The 15,671-nt window shown below is 36.8% G+C and overlaps 2 protein-coding genes and 1 pseudogene across 5 annotated transcripts; 2 read left to right on the top strand and 1 right to left on the bottom strand.

Annotated features, from left to right (window-relative positions):
• Positions 1-232: 232 nt before the first annotated feature.
• On the bottom strand, positions 233-5,835 carry LOC121797253 (65-kDa microtubule-associated protein 3-like). 4 transcript variants are annotated; one of them, XM_042196007.1, is made up of 13 exons: positions 5,700-5,835; positions 4,437-4,524; positions 4,081-4,287; positions 3,479-3,730; positions 3,183-3,392; positions 2,950-3,105; positions 2,673-2,850; positions 2,131-2,282; positions 1,971-2,058; positions 1,787-1,860; positions 1,612-1,686; positions 1,120-1,531; positions 233-916 (listed from the first exon to the last, which is right to left on the bottom strand). In XM_042196007.1, the coding sequence occupies exons 2-13, from the start codon at positions 4,506-4,508 to the stop codon at positions 465-467; spliced, it is 2,328 nt and encodes a 775-aa protein (XP_042051941.1). In that variant the 5' UTR covers positions 4,509-4,524; positions 5,700-5,835; the 3' UTR covers positions 233-464. The 4 variants fall into 4 exon arrangements, with proteins under 4 accessions (XP_042051941.1, XP_042051942.1, XP_042051943.1 ...); XM_042196008.1 differs by having other exon boundaries at positions 3,479-3,703; XM_042196009.1 differs by lacking the exon at positions 3,183-3,392.
• Positions 5,836-8,296: 2,461 nt separating this feature from the next.
• On the top strand, positions 8,297-13,049 carry LOC121794702 (DEAD-box ATP-dependent RNA helicase 7-like). The gene is made up of 14 exons (XM_042192985.1): positions 8,297-8,966; positions 9,523-9,657; positions 9,786-9,926; positions 10,021-10,132; positions 10,299-10,369; positions 10,469-10,623; positions 10,730-10,841; positions 11,126-11,227; positions 11,314-11,374; positions 11,448-11,616; positions 11,692-11,788; positions 11,867-11,961; positions 12,241-12,374; positions 12,585-13,049. Exons 1-14 carry the CDS (start codon positions 8,466-8,468, stop codon positions 12,800-12,802), a joined length of 2,103 nt encoding a protein of 700 aa, XP_042048919.1. The 5' UTR covers positions 8,297-8,465; the 3' UTR covers positions 12,803-13,049.
• Positions 13,050-13,150: 101 nt separating this feature from the next.
• Positions 13,151-15,389, top strand: LOC121794703 (annotated as a pseudogene).
• The last annotated feature ends 282 nt before the right edge of the window (positions 15,390-15,671 follow it).

Genomic DNA, 15,671 nt, shown 5'->3' with positions numbered 1-15,671 from the left:
CTACATTTATCTACGTAAAATGTAGATCGACGCTATATCATTTAATTTCACAAAATTAAATGTCTCGTCACATTTATTCTTTGGTAAAAAACCATTGACCGGGCATATTTAATCCATGATTTTTACATCTTAAAAATCTATAAATATGAAATGTGTATAACAGAATAAATGCTGCAAATCGAGGCATGTGATTTTGATTCTTTGGATTATAAACAAATGTTACAGCAGAAGCAACATGAAACAAATGGATATCATTATCAACCTTCCAAAACAACTACTACAATTATAAATAAATGTTGGAGTTTGAAACTCGCATCGCCGCTACAACATCCAAATTCGAGAGCCTCTATACTGTATACACACTACGCACACAAGGAAAGAACAGTAGAACTCACCTGTATTCACAACATTGAATAATCAAATAACTCAGTATAACTTAAGGCGCCATGATCAATGTTCATATTTCAAACTCGCGCCACATTAATCAGAGGTGATTTAGGCAGCACAAAATGAGCTCTCCTCTCCTCGAACGAGTACTCAAGCTCCTCTTCAACTCGAGCAATGGATGTCGTCTTGATGGAAGCTGGTGTTACAGCTGTCTGCATTGGAATGGATATTGCTTTGGGTGTTAAAGGTGCAGTTGTTGGTGTCTTCTGAGGTGTTCTATTCTCTTGCTCAGCTCTCAACTTAATATTGGGAGGTGTCCTATTGATTGTAAGCAGCTTCTGCCATAACTCATCGTGTTTCCTGTTCAGGTCTTCCATGACATTTGCTGCAGTTGTTTTTGATGGATTTGCGGAAGAAAGAGGAGAGAAAGGCTTTCGCACCAATTGTCGCCCTGCTTCACGAGCATTTGATAAGTTGGAAGAATGTTGTTTTGTGGTAATGCCAGCCCGGTTCAGACCTCTTCTCTGAACTGCAAACCAAGAACCAGAAACAAAATAAAAAAAAATGATCATCTTTCAGCTTTGCTTATTTTTAATCTATTCATTGATCACATCCTCTACTTCCTGTATTTTTTAAATGCTCATCATCATCATCATCATCCAGTGAACTTGCAGAGGCTAGGGAAGACAGAAAATAAAGGATTTACGTGCTGGAAATAAGAAAATGATTTACCCGATGAGGAAGCTGCATGTCTATCATCTTTGCGACGGTTCTGATCTATGCACTCATTTTTCTTGGTGGTCCAAGTATTAGGGATAACTTTCACTGCAGGGGTCACATGAGACTGCAGCATAGGTTCAGCATGAGATACTCTTCTACTACTTGCCCCAGCATACGATAATCTAGGTGCTTTCTGATTTATACACTCATTTTTCTTGGCGGTCTGAATATTAGGTATAGCTTTCACTGCAGGGGTCACATGAGAATGTAGCATAGGTTCACCAAGAGATAATTTTCTATTACTTGCCCCAGCATATGATAATCTAGGTGCTTTCTTCACATTCGGGTTCTTTATGGGACTAGGCTTTGAACCATAAACAGCTTCCTGCTCTGTTAATAACTGTCCTTGGTGTTTCTTTTGGTCCTGAAAAAAATGCCCATAAATGCACAGGCAGGGGAGAGAATAAAAAGTTGAGCAAGAATTTAGGTTGTAGAAATGTATACCCTCTGTCTTTTCCGCTGTATTTCTTTATCTTTCCTGAGAACTTTATAACTTTCAAGGATAGTAAGCACACGGACCTATAAAGAGGGAGAATGGAGAAAAAGGAAAAGAAGATGAAAGTCTGTCCGGATAAATGCAAAAGAGAGCGGGAAATTTACATTGTAAACTTGAACTTACGCCATCGTAAATGAAGTCAATTCCTCTCTCATTTTCCCAAGCTAAGATTTTTGAAGCAAGTGTATCCATCATTGCTATTGTAGCATAACAGCAATAGAGAACGGAAAGACATTAAAATTAACTATGTGATTTAATCATAAGACTGCTGCATAAGAAGGCTTCTTTATGTATGATGCCTATGTACCTGGAAGCTTATTGACCAAAGCACGAGCCTTTTCAGCACGTTTTAGTGTAAGATGAGCACCTCTCCCAGCATTATACCTATTACCGTCCTACACGAATATAATGATAATTTAAGCAGTTGTACCAAAAAGCATCTCTTAAAAACAAGAAGCAAGACCAACCTTATTATATTTTTCGAGCCAGCTTTCCTCTTCACGCGCAGCCATCCACTTCTCAACCTTCTCGAGAATTTCTTTCCTGCTGAGAGCCTCCTCTTTAGCTCTAGCTATTTGAAGCTCAATTGCATCAAGCACACAAGCAGCATCAACAGATCCTTTTACCAATCAAGAAATTAGTAGGAAATATGGGTTATGGTGAAGCTGATACGGAGTGAAAGACGGCCATGATAAGTCTCTCCACACGAACTGAAATATGATAGGAAATAGAAATACAAACTGAAATGAACAACGATAATCCTCTCACGAGGCCCTACGGTAAAATACCGTCCTTAATCTAAACTTAATATTTCCTAATCTCTAAAACCTTAAGGGACCTATATGTACTACTAAGGAAATAAACATAATAATTACTATTAACTACAATAATAACTATGTAACCACCCATTAATTCCCCACTAAGTTCAAATAATTACCCACTAATACAATCATCAAGTAACCGTGTATCAGAAGCAGAGAATTTTCATTATAATGATCACAAGTAGTACCAGATTCAGTAGCATTTATTTCCATTGCCATTGCCATTGCCTTTGCCATTGCACTATTTCTCTCCGGAGTAAGATGAGTCTTCTTACAAATAGCCTCCAACTCAGCCCTCTTCTTCAGAACAAGTTCCTTCATCTTGCTTTCTTTCAACTCTTCCAAGCGAGAAACTTCTGCCTCGACCTGGAAAATTAAAAGTGAAATTGCTCACAACCACTCTGGTTTACCATTTTTCAGCCCATATAATCCAAGCCAAATGTAACAATGATGCATTTGACTCACACAATTAATGTGGTCAATAGAAAGCATGTTGGGCTCCGTTATCTCGTCTTCTGAAGCAGCGAGCTTACAAGTAACTTTCTGAAATATCTGTTGCTCTTCGATTGGTGTGTCCATTAAGTTCCAGAGCTCCAACAATGAAGCCGTAAGGTCTTGTAACTGCCAATGTAAACACAGTCATACAAAGCTGTTTCATGGAGGAACAAAGAGTAATAAATAAGCAGGCGAATGCTTGCCTGCTGCATTCGCTGTAATTTAAGCTCTCTTAGTTGTTGTATTGCAGGCCCCAATTGCTCTATAGTACTGTTACTAATATATTTTGAGCTTTTAGCTTCTCCTAAACTCGGATGGATTTCATTAGCAACTTTTTTAAAATCCAAACCAAGCACCACACACAGGGAGTGCAAAGAGTTCAGGCGGCCTTGTGTCATCTTCTGACACTTTTTCTACACAAAGATCACTCATAAATATACCAGAGGCTAAATACATAATTAAAATTGAATTTCAAATGCAAGAGAGGGAAATCACAAACCTTTTCCATTTGAAGTGCCCTCAAGTCTCTGTGCAATTCCTCAAGCTTCTTTATCGAAAGATCAGGTTCAATGGTTTGTGGTTCATTAGAGGAAACCCCATTTGAGCTACAAATTTCATTCTTTATGCTCTGCATCTCAGCGAGGATCTCAGACACTTGATTCTTCCTAGCATTTTTTCTCTTTCTCAACTCCTCTATCAGTGGTTGGATCATTCTGAGTTCAGCCTTCAAGCTTTCAGGTTTATGATCAAACTGAATAAAGAAAGACCATTTCATTGACAAACAACATACAGACAAATGAAAGCTTTCAAATTAATTCGGCAGTATATATGTTTTTTTGTTCAGCAAATCCTATTCAAAACAGTGACCACCAAGTCTTCCTAATTTATTTTACTTCAAATGGTGTTTGAAAATTAAACAGTGAATCTTATATAGATATGCAATCATGTCAATTCGGAACTTCTGAATTATAGAAGCTTCAGATGGATTTGACACTGATCAGCAAGTTGAGATGTTGGAGAAAATGATATCCAGTAAAAAGAATAATACGGAGTAGAAGGAAGATTCAACATATAGACTAATTGACCAAATCAAAGGCTCACCTGCCTGATATGCACTGGTTGCTCTCCTATTTCAGAGCAGATAGCAGCAAGCTCTGCTTCAGCATCAGCAATTGCCAGCCTCAACTGAGCTCTACGCATGTTTGCCTGATCTACTTTTCTTCTGAACACTTCTAAACATTCTTGTTCAAGTTCAACTATCGCCTTATCCCTTTCATCATCAGATTCCCCAATCTCCTCCCATATTAACTGATGGACAGAGCAGAAGATCATAAACGATACAAATTACATTCTGTAACATTGACATCCAATCAAGTGATGGACTCAAGAGCATCACAGAAATACGCATTTTCTAATGGTTAAAAGGCAAGAAGAAGGGGTTGCATATAAATATTTACCTGCAATTCATATAGAAGAGATCTAAATGCTGATTGCATGCGCAAAAGTACATTGCCTTGGCATGCTGACATTTTAAGGTGACTAGACCTGCCAAAAGATTGGTTTCAGTTTTTACATACCAAAGGAAAGAAGTGTGGTAAAATAACGCAGCACACAGGAAGATAATGTGGAACAAAATTGTGCAAATATAAAAATGAGTAGGGTAGGGTGGTGTTTCAACTATTGAAGGCAATAAACCACACCTGTTAGAGCATCTCCAAGGGGGAAAGGTATATTGAGAAGGTATATTTCTCATTTACCTTCTCAAAAATGTTATTATACCTTCTTAAAAAGTAATAGACTCCAAGAAAAGAAGGTAAATTAAAAAGGCAAACAAAATAACTAATTTTTTTACCTTTTCTATCAAGAAGAGGTAAAGATACCTTCTTTTACGAAATTTTACGAAGAAGAGGTAAATATGGTAGTTAGTTCTCTTTACCTCTCCATTTACCATTTCCCTTGGAGATGCTCTTATAGAACTATGGACCTATGTCACATCAGCCAAACCCAAAGTTGAAGTAAATGCTCGAGGTTAGAACATGGACGCAATATTCTCTTTTATTTAGATGCTGTTGTGAGACATTGGAAACTGAGACTACTTGTTAATGTTTTATGTAAGAGACTCTTACTTGAGACATTACTCTTTGTGGTGTATTTGGCATAAAAAGCATGTCATTTCATTTCTGCTGTGGTTGAATGTGAGTTTGAAACAAATTACTTGCCACTCATAAATCTGCCCTCATTGGACTATCTCTCAGGTCTTTGATATCAACTCATTAACTTTTATCTTCAGCATACACACAGTTGTACTCCCAACCTAATTGCTCAAGCTTTTGTTCATAGTACTCCATAAAACAAGCATCTGGCAAAACCTTTTCTATCTTTTACAATAAACTTGTTTTAAATTATGAATATCATCATATGAGGTTCTGAAATGACTATCTTAGCTAGAGGCAATATTATTGCCCAATGAGTGAAATAGCAGACTCTAAAAGTAAGTTCATCTTCAGTGTAGGTGCAAGACTTAAAAATTGTCATTTTCAGAAATTATATAGCTATTCAGAAATAAGATATTTCCTCTTCCTGTCAAATCTCCCTCTTTTTCCAAGTAATTCATATGACTTCGACATATCTCAGTTAATTACATACGCAACGCGTAATATACTACTCCAATATCAATCAAATAACGAAGATTGAGGTAGACAGAGAAGAGGGAAGCGCACCTGAAAATCGAAAAGCAGAAACAATGACATACGTTTGTTTCGTTAAATTGTGTTAGCGAAAGTTGGAATTTGCGAGGAAAAGCTGAGAAATAGGGAGTGCGATACTTTGGAAAATTTGACCGTTAGGACCCGAGAAATTGACAGGGTTTTATTAATATGCGCATGGACAGGTTTAAATTTGAATCAGACAGTAATGATTTTATATGCTGTTGTTACGATTTAACTCTACACGTGGCTAATTGGAAGGATGTAAAAAAAATTAAAATAAAAATGTCAAAATGGGTAACCGCACCCAATCCTCTATTACTCCCTCCGTGCCATAATGATAGAGTAATTTCCTTTTTTCAGTATTTCATTCCATGTTAGCAAAGACATTTTATTTTCTGTATTTATTTTATTAGAAAATAATACTAATAAATATTTAAAGTAGAGAAAAGAGTAAATTAAGGTGGTGTTTTCCTATATAAAATAGTACTACTAATATATAATGTAGGACTGAGTTGTAAGACTATTTTAGTTGATGGAGTTGGCTATGACTATTATTCCATAATTATCCATTTAGGATTGAGTTATAGGATTTAATCTCATGAACTAAATACACTATATATTTAATCTTGAGATACAATCTTGCAAACGAATAACCCTAAGAACACTCACAATGGCAGCCGTGCCACTGCCGTGGGCTCGGCGCCACTATGCTAGCCGAGCGAAAAAATGGGTGGGTAGGGGCGCGTTAGGTAGGCGGTCGACGGCGGTCGCTCGGCCGCCGTCCGATTTTTGATTTATTTATTTGTTTTTTTAAAAAAATTTGAACTCTTTATATTTGCGTCGTTGCAGTAGTGTAATTTGTTTTTTAATTTTAATGTAGTATGTTTGTGTTTCCTCCTTTTTTTATAATCGTTGTTTTAAATATTTGATGAAATACCGTGGTTGCAGTTCATTGTAGTGTAATTTGTTTTTTAGTTTTAATGTAGTATGTTTGTGTTTCCTCCTTTTTTTTTTGAGTGGTGCTAAATGGCCATATTATGGCCAGCCATAATATTAAAAAATTATTAAAATTCTGTATAGTTAATGCCAAATTGTTGAAATTTATGCATCTACATAGTAACAATTTTTTAAAGACTAATATACCCTTAAATATAAAATAGTTATGTAGAATATCTATTTTTTAATCAAGGTCAAGACCTTTGACACATCACACATGTGCCAATAATATATCACCAGCTCGAAATCTGTCAATGGCCTACAAACTATAATAGAAAGAATATAAAATACTAGTACTAGTATAACTGGAAATTGAAAGAAAAATTGATTAATTATTTTCCAATAATTTCATTTCAAATTCAAAACTATGGAGATGGATCTGAAATGGGAATGCATTTTTTCTATTATTTATTTATATAAAGTACTTGTTGCAGAATTGATAGTTTTGTGTATTGAATTGTTTAGTTACATTGTTATACAATATTTAGAGAAGTGCAAAATCAAGTAATAAATGCATCCATGACTAGAGGGAAACTAAACGATGAATTTATTCGATAAACGCAAACTATAACTTTCTATGAGTATGCTTAAAATAAATTATGATACATTTAACATTTAACAGTATGCTTTAATTATATTCATGATATTATTCGATAAACGCAAACTATAACTTTCTATGAGTATGCTTTAAATCATTTTTTTTATTGATATCTTATTAAGTCAATCGATTTTCAATTCGATTTTATATTTAATTGAATAATTTGATATTCAAATGGTAGATCCATACATAGTTGAAATAATTGGATGTTTTATTGATTTTATATTGAATTGATAATTTTAATTAACCTTAAATTTAATTGAACAAGTACAAAATTTAAAAAATAAAATTAAAAACACTGTTATTAAGATTATATACTAAAGTATAATATAAATAGAAATAAAGTGTAGTAGTAAAAATGTTAAGTGGCAAAGTACGTCTAAAAAAAGAATAGAATAAGTGAGTTATAAAGAAAGGGTAATATTGTCAACTGAATTAAACATTAAATAAGATGATTATTTTATTAATATCTAAAAATACCTATATTTACTGAAATGCCATTTATGGCCAGCCACATTATGGCCACATAGACTTACCTTTTTTTTTATAATCGTTGTTTTAAAATATTTGATGAAATACCAACAAATTAAAATGAATTAAAATAGAATTGCTCTTGGAATGGGTGTTGGGAGGGCTGAAGGCTATTGTAGGGGTAAAGATATTTTTGAGAGAACTTAATGACTGGCAAGATGTATTTGGGAGGAATGTGAGAAGGTTGTTGGGAGAGGGAGGGGTGAGGCAGAGAAGTCGATTGCAATTGAGATTGATGGCTTGCAATAATACTTCGAAGAAAAAAATGGCTGTGAATGGGAAGCTATTAACGAATGGACTTTGTGTAGATGGTAGTTTTAATACGGTTTGGGCCTTGTGGTTGCGGCCCAACTTCAGGTCTGAATTCAACACTAGAATTCGACGGCCTCAAAGAAAACTAATCCACCGGGAAAAATTCTCTGACAGGTAGTAGGCCTATAAATACGCAAACCCTAAATCTTTTGAAACGCCTCTTTCATTCGCTGTTCCCTGCTTCTTACTACTGCCTTCAACTTGTGTTGCGGCAGCAGAGCATAACAGCCCCCGCCGCACCCCTCCCCACCCTCGACGCAATCTCACACGCAGGGAAACTGTGTAAACAATCTCGGTTTTTTCTACTAGCTATACATACAGAATAATATCTATCGACCGTGATGCCTTCTGTTGTTATGGCTAATGCTGAGGCTCAATTCGCCGACGAGAAGAAGATCATGAAGAAGTCCCAGCTCGCGGAGGCGATGGAGGAGAAATCAGCTGAGAAAAAGACGAAAAAGGAGAAAAAGTCCAAATTGACCTCGGAAACTGCCCGCGATGATTCTAATTCCAAGAGCCCTGTCAAAATTAAGAAAGAAAAGAAACGCAAGGCTTTGGAAATCGATAATGAGGAGGAGAAAAGCGACACCACCTCCGAGATGGGTGAGCCTACCAAGAAGAAGAAGAAGAAGATGAAATTTGAGGATGGACATGGAGAGGAGGAGGACGGCGACGACGACGAAAAAGAGAACCCCAACTCTGTCTCCAATTTCCGAATTTCGGCGCCGCTTAGGGAGACTTTGAAGGCCAAGGGAATTGAGGCGCTGTTCCCTATTCAGGCAATGACATTTGATACCATTCTCGATGGTTCCGATATGATTGGAAGGGCTCGCACTGGTCAGGTTGGGCTTCTTGACCTTTTATCTGTTCGACTCTACTGGTTACTATTGCCGCCTTTATGGTTTATTATTCTCAAAATCTTGCCGTTATTGTTTGTTAGGGCGGGTTTCTGCCCAATGTGGATTTACATATGACTTGCTTCTCTTTTGTTTCGGTTGTGCATATGTTTTTCTTTGATGTTACCTTCAAGATGAGTTCTTTCGTTCCAACATATAAGCTTTTAGACAATGTCTGCAAATTCTTTAAACATATTAGCCTTTAGATGATATTTTATTACTCTTCCCAGCTCTTGTTTGTAACTTCTGTATGAATGCCATAATGTCCATGACTCCAAAACTTATTTCCAATATATAGATGATATGGTTCTAGTTATCGCTGGCTCATATGATATGGTTTCTGTAGCTATGTTAGGTTGTTGGATTTGTGACTACATCTCAGATTGTTGTACACTATGGACTATCTTATTGGTTATAATGAATCCCTTTTTTAATCTTCCATGATCTGTTAGCCAACTTCTTTGTTTTATGTATCTAATTTTGCTTTTGTAATCTCCATCAGGGTAAGACTTTGGCATTTGTATTACCTATATTGGAATCATTGACAAATGGACGTGTTAAAGCTTTGAGGAAGACTGGATATGGGAAGGCGCCAAGTGTTCTTGTTCTCTTACCCACAAGGGAGTTGGCCACACAGGTACTCTTATATGTTGGGTGTACAGTTACATGCAGACTTTTTTCACGCTTTTCTATTGAACTTTGGCCATAGTCCCAATCTTTCTTTATGAAATTTATATTACATGTCTTGTTGTTTTTATGTTACAGGTGGCTGCTGACTTTGAAGTTTATGGTGGAGCTCTAGGGTTGACTTGTTGTTGCCTGTATGGGGGCTCTCCTTATCCGCCACAGCAGAATCAATTGAAAAGAGGCGTGGACATTATTGTTGGAACCCCTGGCCGTATTAAGGTGTGCTGTCCATTTGTTTCCTTCTAGTTTCACTAGTTGTTCAATTGGTTCAGAATCAGTCTTTGTTAGTGTGTTAACGATATTTATCTGGCAGGATCACATAGAGCGAGGAAATATTGACTTCCGGTCCTTACAGTTCCGAGTGCTTGATGAGGCTGATGAAATGCTGAGAATGGGTTTTGTTGACGACGTTGAACTTATTCTTGGTATGTTGAACTTATTTCTTTCTATTCATCTTTTGGACCATTGATGCAAGGAAGGGCTTATGTTTAAGATTATAATATTGTTGTGTCATCTCATCCTTATTTGCATTTGTTATTTCTCTTGTTTAATTGCATAATTAGTCAATTTTTCCAATATTCATTTCTGAAGGCAAGGTTGAGGATTCTAGCAAAGTCCAAACGCTGCTTTTCAGTGCTACATTGCCAGTTTGGGTTAAGCAAGTATGTTTATAATTTAAATATGTTGTCTATTTAATCTAGAATATTCCACTGCAGACTGTCAACATTGTTCTCTAATTATTACTTTGTTTGTGATATCAGATATCTACCAAATTTTTGAAACCAGACAAGAAAACTGCTGACCTTGTTGGTAATGAGAAAATGAAAGCCAGCACCAATGTAAGGCATTTTGTCCTTCCCTGCTCTGTATCTGCCAGAGCTCAGCTCATTCCTGACATCATTCGTTGCTATAGCAGGTTTGTTATTTCTTGGCCCTTTTCATAATATATTCATAATTTGCTTCGTTTCTGTTTTGCTAATGTCTTATCAGAGTTAAGCTTATAGCTCTCTTTTAAAATCCAGTGGAGGACGCACTATTATCTTCACAGAGACGAAGGATTCTGCTTCCACACTTGCTGGTGTGCTTCCTGGAGCACGTGCATTGCACGGTGATATACAACAGTCTACCCGTGAGGTAAGGAACTCTTTGTTTCAATATGGAGTATTTATTATGAGGAAAGTTGTACTATATGTGAGCACCATTCAAGCTTTGGTTTTTTATATCAATATTAGTTGGTCTGTTTAAGTGTATATACTCACTCCAGTAGGTTCTGCTGTTTGTTTTTTGATGCTTTGATGTTTCCGTTGGAAAAATGTTTCTCTAAGATCAGTTGTTGCAAACAGAGGCTTAATAAATGACTAGAGACCTTCACATCGTTTCTGTGGATGTCTTTTATTAATGTCCTTTGATGTTGTCAGGTAACTCTTAATGCCTTCAGATCAGGGAAATTTTCTACACTTGTGGCTACAAATGTTGCAGCACGGGGACTAGACATTGATGATGTCCAGTTAATTATTCAGGTCTGTTTATATCAGCATGTTCTTTTTGTTTGGCTAGTATTTGTTCCCCACATAACGATTAAATGAGAATGCATTTTTGTGTTTAGTGTGAGCCACCTCGTGATGTAGAGGCATACATTCATCGATCTGGGAGAACAGGAAGAGCTGGTAAGTTACTAATATTTTGATTTTTACAAGGTGGTGCTGGAGTTCTATTAATCATTTGGATGCCTTTTTCCAGGGAAAAGTGGTGTTGCTGTGATGCTTTATGATCCAAGGATGTCAAATTTTTCTAGGATCGAAAGAGAATCAGGTGTTAAATTTGAACGTATAAGTGCTCCGCAGCCATCTGATATAGCTAAATCTGCTGGTGTTGAAGCAGCAGAAAAAATCAATGAAATTTCTGATAGGTATTTCTGATATGCATGCAGTTGTCTAAACTTTAGTACTCATAGCTCCTTTGTTTCTAACTCAAAGTATTGCAGTGTGATTCCGGTATTCAAAGCTGCAGCTGAAGATTTACTCAACTTGTCTGATTTAACTCCAGCAGACCTACTTGCTAAGGCATTGGCCAATGCTGCTGTAAGTCTATTTCTTGTACTTGTATTAAACAGATTATAATTTGTTAGTTTTGATATGATATGTGTTTGTGTTTTGCAGGGTTACACTGAAATTAAGAATCGGTCACTTCTCACTTCATTGGAAAATCATGTTACTGTACTGCTCGAGTGTGGAAAGCCCATCTACTCACCATCGTGAGTGATTGATTTTTTTTATCTTCACCCTATAAACACCATCACGAGAGTGCCTCAGTTATTTTATGTTTAGGAATATGATAAATGCATGATCAAAGGAATTATACTCAATTAATTTCTGTGTCACAGAATCCCACTTGTCATGCTCATCATGCTTTTCCATTTGGAGAAGCATCTTATGTCTCATTAAAACTTGGATTTACCATGATACCATACTACCTTTTGAGTTCAATAATGAATTTGTCTGTGTAACCTGCTGTCTCTGTAAACTATTTTCAGGTTTGCTTATGGAGCTCTGAGGAGGTTTTTGCCTGAGGAGAAGGTTGAATCTATAAAGGGTCTTTCATTAACTGCAGATGGGAAAGGTGCTGTATTTGACGTTGCTGTCGAAGATCTTGATGCTTTCCTTGCAGGTTAGTTTTTGGAAATATTTAGTTTTTGAAAATCTTGTTAAAATTTAAAAGGCATAGAAGTTGGGTTCTGGAATGCATACATCTAGACATGTGATATGATCTCACATATTCGTGGCACTATCTATTTAATGTCCTAAGATTTATGTCCTATATTATTTGTATTTCTAAACTCTCTAATGTTTCATACTTGCTGCATTGATGGTGTTGCAGGGCAAGAGAATGCTGCTGGTGTGAGCTTGGAAGTGGTGACGTTGTTGCCAAATTTGCAGGAAAGAGAGCCATCAAGAGGAAGATTTGGTGGTGGCGGTGGTGGCCGTGGTGGCTTCGGGGATAGGAGAGGTACCAGATTTGGTGGTGGAAGAGGAGGGGGTGGTAGAGGATCCTTTTCTAGAGGTCGTGGTGGTGGCAATAGGAACAGCAGATGGTAAGCTTTTTCATGTGGCTGCAACCTATTGGCAGAGAGATGCAATTGCCCAAGGGGCATCAAATTTTGGTGTTGACACATTGATAATTTTATTGTTTTTTTTGTAGTGGTAGTAGTTTTTGTGTTTTACGAAATGTTGTTTTAGCTATTTTTGTTTCCTTTCTGATTCGAACACCTCAATTGTACTAGTACTACATTAATTATTTGGGAGTTCTTTATTATTTATTGGGAGTTCTGAATTTTTGAGTTGAGTTTATTGATTTCCTTAATTTGTTTATTCCTTTCTTTATTTGTAAGAGTACTTTGTAAGAGTCGACATCCATATTTGTTTTCAGAAGCTTGATTTATGTAGGTTTCTGCATCATATAATATCCTAACCACTTGGTTTCTGCATCTAATCTTTCCTCCGAGTTTTAGGAGATGGTTATCCCCGTATTCGTTTTAGCTTTGCTGTTTCTCCTGCTGGGAGCTCTTGCCACAAGATCTTTCATATTGCCTCTTCTTTGTTTTCCACTTTACATTGTGGCCTGTTTTATCGTGTTTTCACTTTTCACTTATGTCAGAGAAGTGATATCATCTTCTCATCGGCCACCTGTCAGCTCATACACTTCCGTAGACTTTTTGATTACCTGATCAAACTTGCTCTGAGGTACCGCACATACCGTCTGATAACTGACTCGCACAGTGAAGTATATACTGCTGATCCCATAAATGTTGAATGCATCCTGAAAACCAACTTCCCCAACTATGGAAAGGTATATATAGTAATTTGGAGTTGTCATTGTTTAAATGAGTGTGCTAATGATATTTGAGTTTCCATCTTATGTGTTTCGTGCAGGGAGAGTACAATCGTGGTATTATGAAGGATCTATTTGGTGAAGGGATTTTTGCAATAGATGGGAAGAAATGGCACCACCAACGAAAGCTTGCCAGCTATGAGTTCTCGGCTAAAGTCCTCAGAGGCTTCAGCTGCTCCGTGTTTCGATCTAATGCTGCTAAACTAGCTTCCAAGGTTTATGTAGAAGCGCTGGCTAATAGAGACATGGATTTGCAGGTTTATAATCAATGCTCATCTCCCATCACTTTTATTATTATTTCTCTAATTTTGTCTATGTTAGGTCAACCATGTCTTAGCATCTTATTCTGAAAATGCCAATAAAAATCATATACTATTGATGCAGGATATGCTAATGAAATCAGCTACGGATACAATGTTCAAGGTGGGATTTGGGGTTGAGCTCGATACTCTATCTGGATCGGATGAAATCAGTAACCAGTTTATCAAAGCCTTTGACTGACTCCAATGTCATTGTATATTGGAGATACGTTGATGTATTCTGGAAAGTGATCGACAATTTTGTTTACAACTTGATCCACCGCAAGAGGGAGCAGATGAGGAACGAAGAGGTCAGTCTGAACTAGAGTAACCCAACAACTCTCATGGAGTCATGGTTTTGTTTTGTTGATCAAATTTATGCCATTCATTTTTTGATAACTTTTGCTTGGGTTTAGGGTGAAAAGGAGGACATACTATCTAGGTTTCTGATTGAAAGCGAAAAGGATAGGAGAACATGACTGATGAGTATCTGAGGGACATAATTCTTAGTTTTCTCATCGCAAGGAAGGACACATCAGCGAACACACTTGCTTGGTTCTTCTATATGCTATGCAAGCATCCATTGATTCAAGACAAGGTGCTACAAGATGTGAAATTAGGTACAGAGGTCAGAGATGTATCATCGGTTGATGAATTTGTGCTCAACTTGACTGAGGCAGATCTTGATACAGAGACTCTCAGGCTATATCCTGCAGTTCCTGTGGTAAAAAATATTGATAAGAGACACTGAAATGAAATGAGGCTAATAAGTTAATAATAATAATCATGCATAATGGTGTTGTGTTTACTTATGGTTTTGCAGGACGGAAAGTCTGCAGACGAAGACGACATTCTGCCCGATGGCCACAGGATAAAGAAAGGCGACGGCATAAGCTACATGCCGTATGCAATGGGGAGAAGATGCTGAGGAATTTCGCCCCGAGAGACGGCTTGAAGATGGTGTTTTTCAGGGTGAAAGTCCTTTTTAAATTCACTGCCTTTCAGGTTAGCACATTTTCCAGAAAACCATCCAATTATTATTTTTTATATTATTTGATTTTTCATACATAATCTGAAGTTAAGAAATGTGATTAGGGTGGGCCTAGGATATGCCTGGGGAAGGAATTTGCATATAGGGAAATGAAGATTATTGTAGCAACTGTGGTGATGTTTTTGAGATTCAAGCTTGTGGAGGAGAGTAGGAATGCTACTATGTTCACTCTTCACATGGACAAAGGCCTCCCTCTCTATGCATTTCCTCGCCTTAACATTAATTACTTTTATTTCCTTCCTCAAAGTTTCTTCTTTACAACTCAGGACTTGTAATCTTTTCATAATCTTTACATTAACAAGCTTACGAGTTTGATGAGAAACTAACAAGGTGGCCCAACCAAGCCCTACTCTCCATAAACAATGCATGCATCTAAATTCTAGCCTATTAATTCCTTTATGGATAACAGACTTTATGAATGGATATATTCCGACATTTGATCCATTTGTACAGAAAATATACACTACAATTTATTATCCTGTTGCTAGCTGTGATCAAGTAATTTCACTTTGCTCCTTTTTTCAAATGTTATTGGCATACTCTGTACTTTCGTATGTGAGTGTTTAGGAATTAGAAGTGGAACCGGGTCCCCTACAAATACTATATAACTCATCTATACAATTTAGTTTACTTTTAGATTAAATAACTTCAACAAAGATGAGTTATCTATCCTATCCTATCAAACGGAGCAAAAATATAGATTTAGTGTTTGTATGAACAAAATAT

This window comes from Salvia splendens, chromosome 3 (assembly GCF_004379255.2).
Source record: "Salvia splendens isolate huo1 chromosome 3, SspV2, whole genome shotgun sequence".
NCBI classification, from domain to species: domain Eukaryota; kingdom Viridiplantae; phylum Streptophyta; class Magnoliopsida; order Lamiales; family Lamiaceae; genus Salvia; species Salvia splendens.
This window is presented reverse-complemented; position numbering and strand designations above follow the sequence as displayed.

Bases quoted from the DNA above. Each gene is read 5' to 3' on its own strand.
- LOC121794702 (XM_042192985.1), top strand. From the start codon at position 8,466: ATGCCTTCTGTTGTTATGGCTAATGCTGAGGCTCAATTCGCCGACGAG. The intron at 8,967-9,522 runs GTTGGGCTTCTT...AATCTCCATCAG, and splicing joins GAAGGGCTCGCACTGGTCAG to GGTAAGACTTTGGCATTTGT. The intron at 9,658-9,785 runs GTACTCTTATAT...TTTATGTTACAG, and splicing joins CAAGGGAGTTGGCCACACAG to GTGGCTGCTGACTTTGAAGT.
- LOC121797253 (XM_042196007.1), bottom strand. From the start codon at position 4,508: ATGTCAGCATGCCAAGGCAATGTACTTTTGCGCATGCAATCAGCATTT. The intron at 3,106-3,182 runs GCAAGCATTCGC...TTACATTGGCAG, and splicing joins AATTACAGCGAATGCAGCAG to TTACAAGACCTTACGGCTTC. The intron at 2,283-2,672 runs GTACTACTTGTG...GATTGGTAAAAG, and splicing joins AATAAATGCTACTGAATCTG to GATCTGTTGATGCTGCTTGT.